This window comes from Mycetomoellerius zeteki, unplaced genomic scaffold, assembly GCF_001594055.1.
Source record: "Mycetomoellerius zeteki isolate Tzet28-1 unplaced genomic scaffold, Tzet1.0 scaffold633, whole genome shotgun sequence".
NCBI lineage: Eukaryota > Metazoa > Arthropoda > Insecta > Hymenoptera > Formicidae > Mycetomoellerius > Mycetomoellerius zeteki.
The window spans coordinates 9,962-28,847 of record NW_017257647.1 but is presented as its reverse complement, the minus strand read 5'-3'; the positions used below and the strand labels follow the sequence as shown (position 1 = coordinate 28,847).

The 18,886-nt window shown below is 40.1% G+C and overlaps 1 protein-coding gene across 1 annotated transcript; it reads left to right on the top strand.

Moving 5' to 3' along the window:
* The first annotated feature begins 17,096 nt into the window (after positions 1–17,096).
* LOC108728695 (THAP domain-containing protein 2-like) lies at positions 17,097–18,554 on the top strand. Its single transcript, XM_018457416.1, has 3 exons — positions 17,097–17,184; positions 18,205–18,365; positions 18,441–18,554. Exons 1-3 carry the CDS (start codon positions 17,097–17,099, stop codon positions 18,552–18,554), a joined length of 363 nt encoding a protein of 120 aa, XP_018312918.1.
* Positions 18,555–18,886: the final 332 nt, after the last annotated feature.

The following is an 18,886-nucleotide window of genomic DNA, read 5'->3' as shown; positions in this document are numbered from 1 at the left end:
GGTTCAGCAAAAATCATCGACCAATATCGCGGAGAGCTGAGCACCATTTATATCAGAAAAGACGACTATGCGTATATGCTCGAAAAGCGTATATGCTCGACTATATTAGCCGCGTAAAAGATCTTCGATCCGCAATACTAGATGCAGAGCGCCGTTCGAGAGGGACCCTGCCCCCCCCCTGATCACCAGCGAAATCGATGCGCTCACGGCGAGATCATTTTGCGACGGGCTCTCGCTACAATATCGCTTGCAAATTAGCCCCGTATGCCACACGCCCCTTCGAAGCATTCGCAACAGCCAAGGCCCTAGCAAAGAGGGAAGAGCTCGATAAGCAGCGATATGCCCCTAAACCGCGGCCTGAGAATTACTCGCGAGGACAAGTGCCCGTAAATCCGCTCCGAGCCCCCCTCGCGCATTCAATCCCGCGACGAAGCGAAATGCCTCACGAGCGCCGACACAAGCTACCGCGCAGGACCGCCGACCTGCCATTGGCTAAATTCAGCGACAGAGGAAACCCGCGCTATCCGCGCGAAAATTATGCACGCCACGCCGAACCCCACCGAAATCGCGAGAACCACTCCCCAGATCCTAATACACCCACCGACCGTTATACCACCGATCGGTCAAATAAATGGTGCCGATACTGCAAAAACATGGGGCACGAGATCGAACAATGCAGAAAGCGCGAATATAACAATTCCCGAATTAACCAGGGAAACTCCGAGAGCCCCCCGAGAACGGTGGAAGAGCCTCGAGCGGGAATGAGTCAGGAAAATCGTCCGGTCCGTGCGATCAATCTCCAATCAGACGACGTCCCGAACGACGAATCGCAACCCTAAACCCTCGCAACTTCTCCCATGCATCAACCGTTGTTATCTCCGTCGACGGCTTATCCCGGGCAACAGAATTCATGATTGACACAGGTGCTGCACCGAACTTAATAAAAGTACAAAATTTACACCCCGAGACATACGTTCAAACCCGACAATCGATTATCCTTAGCGGAATAACCGACGGAAACATAAAAACTCTCGGCTCCGTCGAAATGAAATTTATGGGGCACGTCATAACTCTGCAAGTCGTAAAAGACGACTTTCCTATTTCTCAAGAAGAGATCCTAGGGTTAGACTTCTTACGCGACGCGACGAGGATCGACTTCGTGCAAAAAATCCTTACATGGCAAGGCATTACTATACCTTTCATTCAGCGGAATACCGTAACCGTACCGTCGAAGTCCCGCCTCGCGATTCCAGTATGAATTGCCAATCTAGATTTACTGGAGGGGTACGTCCCACGGATGGAATTACGCGACAACGTGTACTTAGGTAACGCGTTAGTCGTCAACCACAACGGGCGAGTTCATATCCATATAGTCAATACGAATGAAACCGACCAAGAGGTGGAAATCCCCATGATTCAACTCGAAGAAGTCGAAATAATCTCTAACAACCGTTTAAGTAACGCATCAATATCCGAGAGGCACGCTCCGGCCTTAAGGCACAGAGAACCGAACGGCACAAAAAATGGTCGTATATTTCAAATAGCCTTAGTTTCGAAAAAAACAGTCCCTAAGGACGAACGCGCGAGACAAGTAAGGCCCCTTTTGCGACTCGACCACTTAAATAATGAAGAAATAACGCACGTGAATAAATTAATAAACGAGCACAACGATCTTTTTCAATTGCCATCCGACACACTGGGTTGTACGAGCGCCATCCGTCACAAAATAAACACCACCGATAACCGCCCCGCCCATACCAAACAATATCGGTACCCTCCGATCCACAAAGAAGAATAAATAAACAAATAAAAACTCTCCTGGATCACGGTACCATTACCACCTCCGATTCCCCCTACAATTCCCCTCTTTGGGTGGTCCCTAAAAAACCCGACTCCTTAGGCAATAAGAGATGGCGCATGGTAATCGACTACCGGGCACTGAATGAAAAGACGGTCGGATGCGTACCCATTACCAAACATTGCAGAAATATTAGACCAACTCGGTGGTGCCAAGTATTTTAGCATATTCGATCTAGCATCTGGCTTCCATCAGATCCCCATGCACGAAGCGGACGCGTTAAAGACCGCCTTTTCCACGTCGCACGGTCATTATCAGTTCGAGCGCATGCCGTTCGGACTAAAGAATGCGCCGGCCACATTCCAACGCCTCATGGATCAGGTCCTATCGGGATTGCAAGGGACCGAAATGTTTGTTTACCTAGACGATATAGTCATCTATACCAGTTCCTTGCGTGAGCATGAAATGAAATTCAACAAACTAGCGGAGAGACTACGTAAAGCAAACCTAAAACTCCAACCCGACAAATGCGAGTTCCTGCGTAAAGAAGTCGCATACCTGGGTCACATCATTGGCTAGGACGGGGTTAGACCGGACCCACAAAAAATCCACGCAGTAAGAAATTTTCCAACACCACACGATCCTAAAAGCGTTAAATAGTTTTTGGGGCTAGCGGGATATTACCGTCGTTTCATTCCAGATTTCTCGAAAATAGCTAGACCGCTGACTCACTTGCTAAAAAAAACGTAAATTTCAAATGGACTGACGCACAGGAACAAGCATTTGTCTCTCTTAAAACCCTGTTATACTCAAAACCCCTCCTGCAATATCCTGACTTTACACAACCATTCATAATCACCACCGACGCATCAAAATATGCAATTGGGGGAATTCTTAGCCAAGGCCCCATAGGCAAAGATCGACCTATCGCCTATACCTCCCGATTACTGAATTCCGCTGAACAAAATTACTCCACCATCGAAAAGGAACTTTTAGCCATAGTATACAGCGTAAATCATTTCAGACCGTACGTATATGGGCGCAAATTTAATCTTATAACGGATCATAAGCCCCTAACTTGGCTGCATTCCGTAAAAGATCCTACCTCTCGACTCGTGCGCTGGCGACTTAAACTCGCCGAATACGAATACGACATCACTTATAAAGCAGGGAAAACGAATTTAAACGCTGACGCTCTATCCAGAAACCCTACAACAACCTCCCCAACGACTGATATCGCAGAAAAAACAGACCGTCATAAAACACTGTTCCCTCTAGCTCGGAACAAAGACGCAACAGATACGCCCGCGCTACCTGCAACGGGTCCTCTACGGGACAACCATAGCAGCCTAGAGACTGTTTACCTTCCCATGACGAAAATTCCGACAAGTATAGTACAGATTCCGACGAGAGTAGCGACGATAGCGATGCACTCTACCCCGATACCTCGGACGCTCCCCATCAACGCTTTGACGTACGAGAACTGCCTGACAATTTCCTCACAAGAAAAGATGATTTAATAATCTTCGTCACCCAACGAGGCGAACCCTAGGATCAAGGAGCAGATATGCTCGCAAAACAAAACCGATTGCCGCGAATTGAAGGCATCGCTCCTGGACGTGCTAAAATAACTAGCGACAGATATATTATCGCGTTGGTAGTCGGCGAACGCGCATCGGAGGTGATGGGAAGGCAACTGATGGTGGAGGTGATCTCGTCACTGTTGGACGTTATCAACGAGCTCGCCTTACTATCGGTTTCTATATGCAAGGGCGATATTAATGGGGTGCAATGGCACAGAATTAGAAACATTCTAGACGATACATTCCGCAGTCATGGCGTAAAAATCTCAATTTGCACCAATCAAATTACGACACCTCCGGTCGGCGATCGTCCCCAGATTCTTAGCGAATATCACGATTCCGCAGCGGGCGGACATAAAGGTGTCACGAAAACATACTTGCGCATTAAACAGCGATATAGGTGGCCGAATATGAAAATCGATATTCAGCGATATATACAAAATTGTAAAAATTGTCAGCTAAGGAAACTTGTGCGCGTAAAGACTCGACAGTCAATGGTCCTAACGGACCGGGTGCTGCGTTTGAAAAAATTTCTATGGACATCGTGGGTCCGCTACCTGAGACTCGCACAGGAAACATGTACATACTGACGATACAAGACTTACTGACCAAATATTCCCTCGCTATACCGCTAAAACAAATCACAGCCATCGACGTGGCTAATGTCTTTGTGAGCGATTTTATTTGTATCTATGGCGCGCCCAAAGCCGTTCTCACGGACAAGGGGTCAAATTTCATGAGCGCCCTCATGCATGCGATAGCGCGCAAATTCAGAATAACACAATTTAAGACTACTGCGTACTACCCCCAATCAAACGGGTCAATCGAGAGAAGCCACCACGTATTTTTAGAATACCTTAAGCAATATGTAAATCGAGACAATGAGTGGGATAAACATATGAGGTTAGCAACGTTCTCATATAATACGAGCGTGCATGAAGGCACGAAATTTACACCGCACGAATTGGTATTTGGTAAAACAGCTCGAATACCAACGAGCGACCCGGTCTTGCCAAGTGATCTAAATGTCACGTACGCGCAATACCTGACCTCATTGTTCAACCAACTCCGTGACGTGCAAGAAACCGCTCATAGAAACCTTACTCAGGCTAAGCGACGGTCGAAACAATATTATGACAAAAAACCAACCCTCGAGTCACAGTATATACAGTAGCGCAACTCTCTGTCGGCACCTTTGATGTTAGTGTTGGCAAAAATGGAGTGCGCATGCGCGAAATCAGTACGTTCCCCAGTAACGCCATCTAAACTTCTATCTCACTTGCTCTTTAGTTTCCTTTTTCTCTCTCTTTCTTTCTAGCTGCTCTAGTTCATTTGTATGTATAGCAAATTAATTAAATGTAAAAAACTAAAAGAAATATGGTACATTAATAATTGTAATGTATTGCAAAATAAAAAAAAAGACACAAAAATAAGAAAATATTAAATTATATAAGTATGGTATAAATATTAAACTGTAAAAATATAATTAATGATCGGTACACGATGCTTGTTTTCCTGCTAAATTGCTTGCGTTTTTTAAAATTATTAGAATTGTACCATGCAGAATTAACGCAGATTTTCTAGCTCAAATGTAAGCAATTCAACAGAAAAATACAAGCATCATGTTCCGCATGTTTAAAATATTAATATAAACAATAAAAGGTTGTGTGTGTGTGTATGTGTGTGTGTGTGTGTGTGTGTGTGTGTGTGTGTGTGTGTGTGTGTGTGTGTGTGTGTGTGTGTGTGTGTGTGCATCTAGAATAAAAATAATCAACTAAAAATGAGATAAAAGAAATTTTAAACTTAATATAACAATAATTCAGAAAACGAAAGTTTTTTCAATATTATGTATATTATAAAATAATATTCTAACACACAATTCCTCCAAATTGGAGCTTTCCGAATATAAACTGTCATAGGTACATAAACGAAAACATTTAAATGGCCCTGACAGAGAGAACAGAAAAAGGAAGAAGTGAGATACAAGTTTAGATGGAGTTACTGGGGAACTTACTGATTTCGCGCATGCGCACTCCATTTTTGCCAACATAAAATCAGGAGAGTTGCGCTACTGTATATACTGTGCTCGAGTATTCGAACGCGGCGACCAGGTTTACCTACTAAAGGAACCTGTAAAAGGAAAATTCTCCGACCAATACATAGGACCACACGAGGTCCTGGAAATCTTAGATAATAATAATATTAAGATAGCTATAAGCAAAGACAAGACACGAACTGTACACGGAGATAAACGCAGAAAATTGCGCTACATCAGAGAGCGCGGGGCACACGCGCCCGACAATAGCGATCTCCACCCCGGCAGAAACAACTGACGCGGCGATCACCGGCGCACCAGTCCAACGAACGGTGCGCGTCAAGATGACACGACCGACAACCGTCATTGCCGCTCTCATCATCCCGCTATCACTCTTCACATCCCCAACACTCAGTTTAATAGGATATGACTGCGGAGGCCACCGGTTAAATATAACCTCCCTATCACTCTTGGACGTCGGAGACTGCGACCTAGAGAATGTCGAGCCCGACACGTCTGAGGTATATATTCAGTTAATTCAAACCTCAGATTACGATAAATTGAACGTGCTTCAATGTCGGATGGAAATAGACCGCACATCTATTATTGTGGTATGCATTCGCACATCTCAGCGGTGCACGGCGACCGCAAGGAATATATACATAAACTCGGAGCGGACGGTTATAGAAGGGCATATGAAGCGAGATCAGTAATGCTGCCCACCGGAACCGTAGACAAATTTAGCGTCAACGCCACTAATTGAAGAAGTGTGACGTTGACCGGACGCACCGGAGTGGCAACTGTCACGGAACACAGTACACCGACGGCTTCGGCACATGGCATGACGTGATAGTGCAAGCATCCATTAAGGTAACACTGTGATCATTAGAGGTCACAGTAAAACGATCAACTAACGAGATCATTCTACTATCGGGAGCACGGTGTCGTACCGCCGACAGGACATGTACCGACACCGACGGAGCGGAGACTTACTGGATAACACGGCAGACTTATATATTCGTGCAAGTTCAGCCAATATGACGTACTGTACGAAGGAATCGCCACTAAACTATCGCCGAAACTGAACCAAACAATGCCCACCGTATACACCGTGACGACACGTGACACAACCTTCGCGTTAACAAAGACCGAAGAGTGTGGCTATCAATTGTTCCGGACGGAACATCCCAAGCTGTTAATACTGGAAACACAGCTTGGACGCACCTTCAAAGTCCGCGGCCGTATCTCAGTGGACAACCTCGACATATTTTCCTACGTAAACTCGAAATTTGTCTACGTAGAGAAACACATTAAGCATCAATCGTCTCTATATGGACATCATGGAGCAGAAATGCGCGCTCGAGAGACAGATACTCCAGAATGCTCTCTCTCTCTCTCTCTCTCTCTCTCTCTCTCTCTCTCTCTCTCTCTCCAGCATAGCCCCGGACGAGATGGCCTTCCGTATAATGAAATCACCGGGCTACACGGCCGTCACCACCGGAGAAGTTATCCATATCATACAATGCGTCCCCGCCGAGTGTAAGTTGCGGCATACCGAGGACTGTTATGATGAACTGCCAGTTACCTATAAAAACGCCTCAGCTTTACTATTTCCGCGATCGCGCATCTTAACAAGACACGTGGCTCCCAAGGATTGTAACGACCCGCGATGTATCGAATCCATGGAACGTGGTTCCGAATCAACCAAAGGCCTACCGAGAGTCTGCCTCCACCCACCGTCCAACCGCTTACACATGCAGCCTGGAAATATGTAATATTCCCTAGCAACAAGCGGAATCTATACTACTGAAGACCTGAACAGACTCCGGACTCACATCATGTTCCCCGTGGAAAGGCCAGCAACTCTGAATACAATTGCCAGGGGGACAATGGGAGGAACAATTCCGCCCGGCAGTCTCTCGATGCTGAATTTATTAGACGAAAAATCTCTGGAAAAAATCACAGAAAATGCAGGCCGGCGAATGTGGCAAGGATTTATAACTTTTGGATCCGCCAGTGCCGGGGTGCTTACCATCTTCATCATCATACGTCTAACAAAATTTATAATCGACCATTATCCAGGGCTACGCACTCCACTCAATATACGGCTGGAGTTAGCATTTGCTCGGGGCCATCTGGAGCTCCGTTACACATCTGCTGCTTTACCTGGCGCAACCTAAAGGAAGGGACATCTCGAGGAAACAACAGAATGAAGAGGCCCTCATATTCGCCCCCACTGGAACCCTCATTAAACCCCGTTCTGAGCCAGAAGATCAGTCCCCTACCCCCACAGCCTCGGTGACCACCGAAAGTGTAAGTGAGAAACCCATGTATTATAAAGAACTCCGTGCATTGCTGAACAATAGAGAAAGTGAATAAGTGATTACTCTAGACAAATAACAGTAAGTAAGATTTACTACCGAATAAATTGTAACAACCATCGTAGATTAAGAAATTACATCGTAGACTCATTAACCGATAAAACGTCGTACATGCTCCAACGTTTTATTTTTGGGAGGGAGGCATTGCGGAACGTCTGCGGCATTGTCAAATTTTGTCCAAACCACCCTAAGACAAACCACGAACTTTTCGCTTCCTGTAGATTGGCGTAGTACACGAGGCCGCCAGGACCGTACCTGACGCCTTCCCCACCACGCGTGCCTCAGCGGAGCAACGATGGAAGGGGACTTCCTTAAAAATTGCCCTCAGGGCACTAGAATAAAGTCAGTCGTTAAGTAACAATCTTAGAGTCGCGAGTCCGGGTCTAGAGTACCTCCGAGGACATGTAAGTCATTGACCAACCACCTTAAGCTCTCACGTGTCGCGTGCACGTTTTCAATTCCTCACTCAAGTCCTAGAGTAATTCTAATTCTAATTTCTAAGCGTAATTTAATTCCCGCGTTAATGTAAACCGTCCTTAATATTAAGCCAAAATGTGTAATCTTTGATTGTGTACGAAGCCACAAATAATAAATTCATGTGGTTTACTAAATCCGAGTAAAATCTTTGAAAAAACCTGTTCTCCATAATCCGTCGCGTTGAATTATGCGAACACCTTAACTAACGAAACTCGGTCGCGTGCTAATAAGCCGCAATCCAATCACCACGGACTCGGGAGAACCAATGGCAGAGCTGAGACACTAGGGAAATTGGAAGCCGCCCGCACCCATCCTCTCACGACTCGTCATCGCCACCCAGAACTTCATCAGAAAGGCAAGAAATTATTAATCTATTTCGGTCACGACGAGCCGCGAATCCGATCCCGCGTAGCATGTGTCCAGTACACCCGCGCCCGCACTTGGCTATTTCTCGTCGCCAGTTGAGAGTAGATCCTTACGTTACATGGGTACGGAGCGCCTGTTGCGCATCATCATTGTTTTATCGGCATAACGAAAATAGCGGAATTAAGTGCCCAGAATGTTACACCTTGCTTTCGAAAAGATTAAATACCTCGGCGTGTTACGATACTACATCCACTTAGGATTTCCTGAACGGTTTGAAAATTGTGATGCATGCTCTGTGTCATTAGCTACCGTGCATCACGTCTCGAATTGTCGCGATTGCCCGGAAATATTAGAAAGGTTCCTCTCATATTTAGGTAGGACAGGTGATACACCCTGGATCTCCCCAGAATCCACTATCATCACTGTATCGAGCGCACAACTCTAATTAATATCAAATAAATTGAACAAGTTAATTAGCCACTCCACTACCTCAAATTCTACCTTCATACTCCGTAGTAGTCTCGGGTTAATTCGAACCTCGGTTACCCGCCGAAAGAGCCCCGGGACGTAACACTAGATTGATGTTGATTGGACCGCAATGCTTGCGACGCTGCGATGCGACTAATGTAGGACCAGCTTAAGATTTCGCCCGCAGAGTCCGCAAACTAGTGGAACGGCAAATACTGTGATCGTGATCGGTGTGGACTTTAAGTGGAACGCACTCGTTCTGTACACATTTACCGACAGTTGTCGGTATCGTTAAATAGCAACAGCCATTGAGAATCGCTTTTTTCCTAGGATAGCCCTTGCTATTGCAGGGCTAGCCCTGCATTGGCTATCGTTAGTTATCGACACCGATAATTGTCGGTAGACGTGTACAGAATACGGGCTATCTTAAAACGAGGAAAATTACAAAAGTGAGCAAGTTTACTATAATACTGATAATTTCATTGGTCAACACCTAGTAAATTTGCTCACTTTTGTCATTTTCACTTTGTTTGAAGATACAGAATTGGCGATGCAAAGATCTCACAAGCGCTCCACGCGGAGAAAGCTTGAGCTAACGCTAGTCAGACAAGTTAGAGAACACGTTCTGTTCAATTATACATAAAACTACATCAAACGCAATCAAACGGTATCATATACGCACGCACTAAACCAATAAAAAAAATTATTTTCTTTTGGACATCATTTTTCATCGAAATGTTATCTGTGCTCGATGTAATGAACACATGTAAAGATTATGTAAGACCTTTAAGAGAAGGTGAATACCTCTATAACAATGGGCTGCTGATTTGTGCTGGAATAACGAAAAAAGGTGGATTAATTGTAGAATGCCAAGGTTTGGCAACCTAAGTTTCGCATATTCATGAACATCTACGTATAATTGATGTAAAAATAGATTTACATAAGGCTGCTGGTGAACGTATAATAGAAAGCAAATGTTCCTGTATTGTTTCAGACAGACAATGGCAAGGACAATCTTGAAAACAAGCGCGGCTCTCATTAGATCTATTCTTTTTAGTTAAAATCTCATACGGTTCATCTTTCTCCCTTTTTTTTCACGTTGGAGAGGAAAAGAGAAAGGATGAACCGTGCAAGAAGTATAGCTAAAAAGAACAGGCCTATAGGCTATCGCTAGTGAAAATCGCTGAGATATGACTTTAGAGAATCTCACTGTTCTCAAAGGAATATCAGTACGGCCAGCGTATATTATAAGCAGAAGGGACGTTATAAAAATAATAAGTAGAGATAGATATGTTTAATTGTTATACATAGCGATTTAAGGCCGATTCATAGTCGATTCTTATATTTAAGACCGTCTTAAATAATCTTAAGATGTCGTAAATCAATGACAGAGTTGTATTAGCATCTTAAAACATTACTTAAAGTGATCTTATAATAAGAATCGATTATGAATTTCTAGTTTAACTTATTATTGTTTATTTCATGAAGTAACACTAAGGAGACATAACTGTGTAGATTGAAAGTGGTCCCGAAAAATGTTCCGTGTACTGCCATGTCCGCCGAACGGAATAACTTGCAACATTCCATCGCCATATTGAATATTTATATGTGTGCAGTATACTTGCGACTGTGTTATACATATGTGTATTAAATACGTGTCTCCTAAAAAGTAGAGTAGCTTGCCCTCCTAAAATCTTAATAAAAATATACCCATTCGTCGCGTTTTCACTCAAAACGAACGAACTTCCATTATCGTTCTTTATCAAAAGCTAAAAAGTAATAAAATATATTATTTTTATATGAATATTGGGTCCATTATTGTCAATTTCTATTATTTCTTTATTTTTATTTTTTTTTCCATTATTTTCGGAATGACAAATATCCTAACCTGTAGTCTCGAACTTTAACGCTTAATAACTCGGTTCACAAGGCCGATCGCCGCATTTTTCTTACAGATTCTTTCGTTTTGAGTGAAAACGCGACGAATGGGTATATTTTTATTAAGATTTTAGGAGGGCAAGTTACTCTACTTTTTAGGACAACATGAAAAATTCGATATTTTTGCGAAAAATTATTGTACAATTTTTTTTCAAAAAGCATTTTAAAGCTTAGAGAGCCTACTTTCATATACTTTCATATTAAATTTTATTTGCTGATGTTTCATTGAACTGTACCACATTAAAGTAAGACAAAAATATTGCAAAAATATTATTTTTTAATTTTATGTAACTTAGGAATAAAATATCGTAGACAAGAAATTCAAACACAGATTTAAAACCCTATCTTTACGCTTTAAAATGCGTCGAAAACCTTTTTGAGATTTTTTTCACCGAGATATTTAACTTTTCATGAAATGCGAGAAAATTATAAGTGCCGAATACTTTTGCACATGGCTGTATATTATATTTGTATTATTGAGTGAAATTATAACTAGTGTTTTCGACTGTGAGTTTGAATTAATCCAAAGCCTCGATTAATGATGTTATAATATATATTTTTACTTTAGTTTCTAATTAGATGCATTAGTAACGTTTGAGAGGTAAATAATCTAGACCAACTCAAACTTACTGCAATCGAAAATGCTAATAGATGTTATATTATTTTAATTGTTATCGATTGAGCGCTTTCCTCTAGTCGTGATTTCAAGCTGTGGTGATGTGCTAGCGGTGATTTCAAGCTGTTTTTCGCATTGTGGTTGCGAAATCAATCTTTTCCAAGTATCTCTTTAATATTTATTTTTTATGATCCTGAAGACTATTTCGAACAATTTTCGATTAATTTATAATATATAATATTTTTAATCTTATAATATACAGGGTGTTTCCAAATTAAATCGCAAAACTTCGGGAGCGTGTAGAGGAGTAAAAAACTAAGAAAAAAAGTCCTATAGACATATGCTCCTTTTTGCTTTGTTTCGCAGGAAATCACGAAAAAAGAAAAAAATATATTTAATTTATTATTTTAATTATTTTATTTATAAACTTTTTAATGAAGATTTTGTTCGAAATGTGCACCTCTTGCAGCAATACAAGCATTGCATCTGTCAAACACGGCTCTTGTAGCAGCCAGGCACTGTTCTTGCGATATTCTGTTCGCTGCAGCTACGATACGATTTCTCAAATGTTGCTCTGATTGAATAGGCGAAGAATAAACTTCTTGCTTCAGAGTACCCCATGCATAGAAATCTAATGGCGTTAAGTCGGGCGAACGAGTTGCCCAATGTACTGCTCCTCCACGTCCAATCCATCGTTGTGGGAATTTTCTATCTAACCAGGTTCTAGCGACTCTGCTGTAATGAGCAGGGCATCCATCTAATTGAAACCACATTTCAGTACGTTGTTGTAATGGGATGTTTTCTAAATAGTCAGAAAATTCATTCTCCAAGAAATTTAGAAAACGGTCCCCATTTAATCTTGCAGGTAAAAAAAACGGTCCCACTAAAACGTCGTTCCAAATTCCAAGCCAGACATTAACAGAAAACTCTTGCTGAAATTTGTATTCTCTAACAGACCTGGGATTTTGATGAGTCCATATATGATAATTCCTTTGATTAATTATTCCACCTCTGGTAAATGTTGCCTCATCTGACCACATTATTTTAGATGGAAATAAAATATCATTGTGGCATGTCTGAAGGTACCAGTTACAAAAGTTCAATCTGTTCCAATGATCTTGAGGTAATAAATTTTGCACTTTTTGAATGTGGTAGGGATAGCGATTATCTCCTTTTACAGTTCGCCAAATTGTTTGTGGTGACCCTCCCAATACAGCCGACGCATTCCGAACGCTGGTCTCAGGATGATTGTCAAAATGTTGTAAAATACGATTCCCTGCCTGCAAATCTCTTCGTAACGCTGCTTGAAATCGGTTGTTTTCTTGTCGAATTGAAAATGATCCAGTCTCTCGCAATCTATTAAATGTCAACATAAACACTCTTCGGTTTGGCACTCTTCTGTTTGGAAATCGTCGTGCATATTCTCGCACCGCCTTTAAAGCATTACCGTTGCAGAAACCGTATACAAAAACCATATCAGCATATTCACTATTAGAATACGTACGCGGCATATTGCAAAAGACAAAATTCATCTACTGTTAAAGGCTTTCAAAGAGCGACTGACAAATTCATAACAGAAAGTGGAAAATGTAATCAAATATGTCGGTGCTAGATATGGCAAGAAATGTAAACATTTTTTTTCGATTTCTCTGAAACGGAGCAAAAACGAGCATATGTCTATAGGACTTTTTTTCTTAGTTTTTTACTCCTCTACACGCTCCCGAAGTTTTGCGATTTAATTTGGAAACACCCTATAAGATAAAATTATTTTGCTATTTAACGTATAAAAAAAATATAATTAAGTACAACGAATCGTACAGTTCTAGAAATTTTACAGTAATTTTGTTGGTTGAATTAATCGTCGACTGATCGGAGTTTGGTCCAAGTTTTTTCGAGTTCCTTTCAGCGCTTCTCGTGTCGCGCGATCTTTACAACGGAGATTAAAAAATCGAAGATTTACTCACTGTATCGTCTTTAATCGGGGTTGACAAAAAGCCGAGAACATTTATGTTCTTAGACAACCATCATCTGTCACTTTACGGACGCTAAGGCGGACGCCGAATGAACATATTCCGCGTGATCTCGTCATTATTTCACCGTGATTTTCAATATATTTCGCGAGATTATTTTCTTGAGATATCGCAAGATTTCTTTCCTTCAGATAAGATCGAATATGTGATTCGTTCTTTTATCCATCACGAAAGATTAAAATTTCCCATTTCTATGGTACTCTCTCAAATTGAAAAACCAAAATCATCTCTTCCCGGAGAAGAAACAAAAATTTGAAATACAATTACATGTCAATTAAACCAATATTAATAACAAACCGATATTAATGTAATAATCGATAATTAATTTCATAAGTTTTACCGCGATATTCTTCTTGAAAAGTCATCATTCGATCAAATAAAAATGAAAAACGGGAAACGAGCTTGAAATTCTATCACTCCGAAGTGAACGTGCGCGCTTTCTCGACGTAGATCCCGAACGACTCTCGTTGTGATGTAAAACGTTACTTTATTATTCATTATTTATCGAATGTTTTTATCGGTGTTTCTCAATTACAAATTTACCGCAAATTGCACCTTAAAATATGAAAATATGAAATAAAAACCACAAAAAAAAAACAGCTGTACATCATTATATACGAGTATGTTCTGGATCGAACATATTTCACGAAGTAAGTGTGCACATATACAAAATTGTGAAATACAACGGTATAACATTAAAAACTGGGACACTGGCAGATAATTGTTGTGACTTAAGGTGCAGTGCTATTGTATGTATACAAAATATTGCATACTGTACACAGCGAAATATTCCAATGATAATAGATCATGAATTTTTGATAAAAGAAGATTTGTATAATATTCCTTGCCCATTTTCGTTATTTGGAATTTATACTGTGCACTCATGTTCTAATTTGAAACTATGGCCTTTAAAAGATGTCATTCGAAAATATGTAAAATTGTCTCTTGGAGATAAATATGTAGTTCTTCCACTGTTGCATACCGAAGTATAATTCTTATATTTATTGCGACAGAATGAGTAACAAGCCATTTTATGCAATCGTTGAATTTGAGGATGAACTTCAAATAGTACCTAACAATTGATTGAGTTCAGATCTCCAGAGTGCCATTTCGCCTGTTGGTTTCACCAATAACGCAAGCTACGACAGAGCTGTAAAGTTGATGGAAAATCCAAATCCTATGTGATTGAGTCATCCCATTAAAAAAATATATGGAACATGTTGTAAACAATATTTCTCTCTTTCTTTTTAAATGTAGTATTTAACTTCTCTGCTTGAAATGTTAATATATTTCTTCCATACAGCCTAATATTGTTTTTATTACAATTATTATTTTTTTGCAGCACAGTATGCAGTAGGAAGAAAAAAATTAAAAGAAGCCGAGGAAATGTCTGACATTAATTCTAGGACTGATAGGGATGAATTACTTAAAAGGTTTAGGAAATTTAGAGCAGCAAAAGTCGTCGATTCGTCACAGAGTAGCAGTAGTGAACCTTCAGATGGAAATTTTAGTCTGATATCCCAACATTTCCAACAACTTCTAAAGCGATTACTAAACATAAAAAAAAACAAAAAGCAGGAAAAGAAGTTAACAACATTACTAGAAATAATAATAATAAACTAAAAAAATCATAAAATATTACAGTAATAAATATTATTGTATGGATTGCAGATTCTGAATACACAGACACAAATAATTGCAAAAATGCAAGGAGTGTGGAAGAAAATGCTGCATCGTACGAGCGCTTGAGGAAAACATTAAAGACATGATTCTCATAAGCATAATTTCTGCCGAACTAATTCAGGATTTTTGTATAACAATAAATATTAATATAAATAATGAATACAACGAAGAACTATGCCTAGTTTTATAGAGGAATTTGGGCCTCGGATGAACAACTTTGAGACATGCCTAAAATTATAAGGCATCAAAAGAGAGAGACTCAAAAATTCCATAACCTACATAACATAATATCACGTTCCGTTCTCAACCTATTTGCTTTTTCCACAAATCATCGCAGTTTACTCGTAGTTCCCGCATACAAAATGCAGGTGAGAATTTTATTCGATGGAGGAAATACGAAAACTTCCTTTTAGTTTTGGAATACTTCCGAATGATAGGCGAGGAACTAATCGGAAACGTTCGCAACATTTTGGAATGCCATTGAGTAAAATTTTTCTCGGAGAGGAAGTTTTGGAATGCAACCCTAGCTACTTTGTCGACTTGAACGCGCCCACTGAATGCACTCATTATTTTGCTTTCTAAAATAACATATATACTTTTGACGCACACTCTATAAAATAAAAAGATTTTTCTTGAAAAATTTAATATATTTGTCTAAAACTAAAACACTTTCATATGAAACATATCTCTTACATTATTATGTGATGTTATTTTGATATGGATTTTTAAAATGCTCTACTCATTTCTTGAAAAATAACGTTTAGTTATTTTTAACATTAGCGTTACCCAATGTGCACCATGTGGAGTTTGCCGGTCGGAATTTGCACATCGTGCGTTCGGATGTACGCGTTGCGAGGATGCGTGCGTGCGTGCGTGCGTGTGTGCGTGCGTGTGTGTCAGTACTTATCTGTCGATAAAATAAAAGGATTATTTGATGACAATGAATGGATGATTTTTTTTTTATAATATGCGTATTGCCGAGGCAGAAATACAGACTGAAAATTCGAAAGGATACGATTTTCAAATCATTACGGAGGTTAGGGTTGAACCACAATGCGGTTATGTACGGATGCCTACATAGTTGATTGTTATGTGTTAGAAAATACAGACAGCAGCCGAAAACGGGCCACGCGAACTAGCCCAGCAGCGACTACCGACGCAAGCTATCGCGCAGGACCGCGCGTGGAAGAAGCGAGGTGGAAGAGAGAGCGCGTCCATGTTGACATACGGAACAAACATGTAATGGCATGACGGGCGAGAACCACGTTTTTAGTTTCGACGAAATATACCGACACCGAAAAAATTGTATTCTTGAAAGATGTACTTAATATTTCATCTTAACAGCTATAAGAATATTCCCTCTTAAATTAAGAATATATTCTTGATTTGCGAATGGGATCATCTAAAGTCACTAGATTTCTAAAGTACCGCAATTGATTTCAGAAATGTTGCAACAAAATGGCCGAAGTGCACACGATTCCAAGCATAGTGGGTTGAGTGGTTCATCTTTTAAACTGTACTAACATGTCCCTTCGTACACTTTCATGCACTAAACTTCTACAACAAATAAACCCATATTAAACTAAAGAACACATAAATTAAGCATTCGTACATATTCTTTTGTTCATAAATAAACTAATTACAACTAAAAAACTTGATTTACATACTTGACGGCTTCATTTTCCCAAATAAAGCACGTAATACAAATGCATAAATTCGAAATGGCCGCATTTTGCAACAAAATGGATGCGATTTGCGGTATAGTTCGTGCAATTAATGCCTTCCAAGCCTATGACATCACGTCCACTGGTGAGACACCGCGTTTATCTTCTCGATTTTCACGTTCATGGCCGTAGTCAGACAAACCAGATTAGCCAATCGAGATTGGAGAAACTAGCGTATTGTTAATAACTCCGTTTGACTAAGATCATGAATGTGAAAATAACCGAGAAGGTAATGCGCAATGTAGAAACAGGGGTGGAAGGCATTAATTGTTTATTCACGCTCATTAGTATTGTTCGTTTTGTCTCTCAGGAGCTGCTCGGAGTCGTTCCGAACAAAGCGTACTTGAAATGTAGGATTCATACTACGTACGATATTCGTCATACCACATCCGATATTCATTGTTATGATTAACATCGGACATGATCGGGTATGACGGATGTCATACGTAGTGTGAATCCTATAGCGTTTTCTCTTGGCTGTACTATCGCCCACTAGTGCAACACTCAGACAGTGTACCGTGTTTCCATGGCTGGTAAGCGAACTTATTCGGCCTGCGTTCGTAAATGTTACACACAGGGCCCCCATTCTTGAAAAGAAACGTATACGAAAAACTAGGGAAATACCACAGTATACGTTACGTATACTATAGTATTTTTCTAGAATTCCGTATACGTTTCTTTTCGAGAATAGAGGCTCAGGATAAAAGTGTCTCTGACCCCGTTCAGAAAGTCGAAAATGGAAAAGTTACTTTTACCTAGAGTACCTATAATAAGAGTACGGTCAATAGGGTAACGATCGGTGATTGGTTCACCAAATTGAGGCAAAAGCGGAAGTTACATGCCCATGTGTACTATCTGTGTGTACCATTTATGTGTACACTATTTACACTGTTTCGAATGGTTTGGTTGACTCCCTTTCGAGCGAATTATTTACGTAAAAGGTTCGTTTGCTGGCATTTTGATTAGCGAGTGCCATTTATAATAAATTAAGAAGAAGAAGAGGTAAATGGCAAAAATTACATTGTAATTATATATTCTTTTAATGAGATGAAAACGTGATTTTCTTGTGTAATTATAACTTAACCTAGTTGTTGATGCATTATAGCTATCATAATGCCTGGCTGTGTAGCCGATTATTGTGTTAATTCCGCCAAAAAGGGATATAAAATGTGCCGCTTCCCACGAGATCCAAAAAGACGTGAAATTTGGACTAAAAACATGGGACGACAGGATTGGTCTCCGTCCAATAATTCAGTGTTATGTGAGGTTAGTAAGAATTTGCTTTTTGAATGTAAATTATAAAACGATGTATATTGTATATTATATTGTATATTATTTCAGATACACTTTCATGCAGAAATATGGACTGAATCGAAAAATGGAAACGGCAAGCGCATACTGAAAAAAGATGCTGTTCCAACTGTGTTTGGTGAGTTTGTAGTTCAAAATACATAGAAATAAGGTAACATACATTAATTATATGCTTTATTTGTTGTTTATTACAAAAATATGTTGAATATGGTTAAAATGTATTATATATCCAGTAGTTATTGATAAATTTCTATGTATTTATACATATTCAACATATTTTATACATGATTTTTGCTTTTGTGTTTATTTGTTGTGTATTTACTCAAATATAAATCACTAAATGAAAACCATTTTTGTTAATATATGTAATATTAATATTTAGCTTTACTCAGTAATAACCGTTTTATTAAGCACTGTAGAAAAAAAATTTCCTATTATTTATCAACTCAATATTTAAGAAATACCGTGTATATGAA

Bases quoted from the DNA above. Each gene is read 5' to 3' on its own strand.
- LOC108728695 (XM_018457416.1), top strand. From the start codon at position 17,097: ATGGCCGCATTTTGCAACAAAATGGATGCGATTTGCGGTATAGTTCGT. The intron at 17,185-18,204 runs GTGAGACACCGC...GATGCATTATAG, and splicing joins CTATGACATCACGTCCACTG to CTATCATAATGCCTGGCTGT. The intron at 18,366-18,440 runs GTTAGTAAGAAT...ATATTATTTCAG, and splicing joins ATAATTCAGTGTTATGTGAG to ATACACTTTCATGCAGAAAT.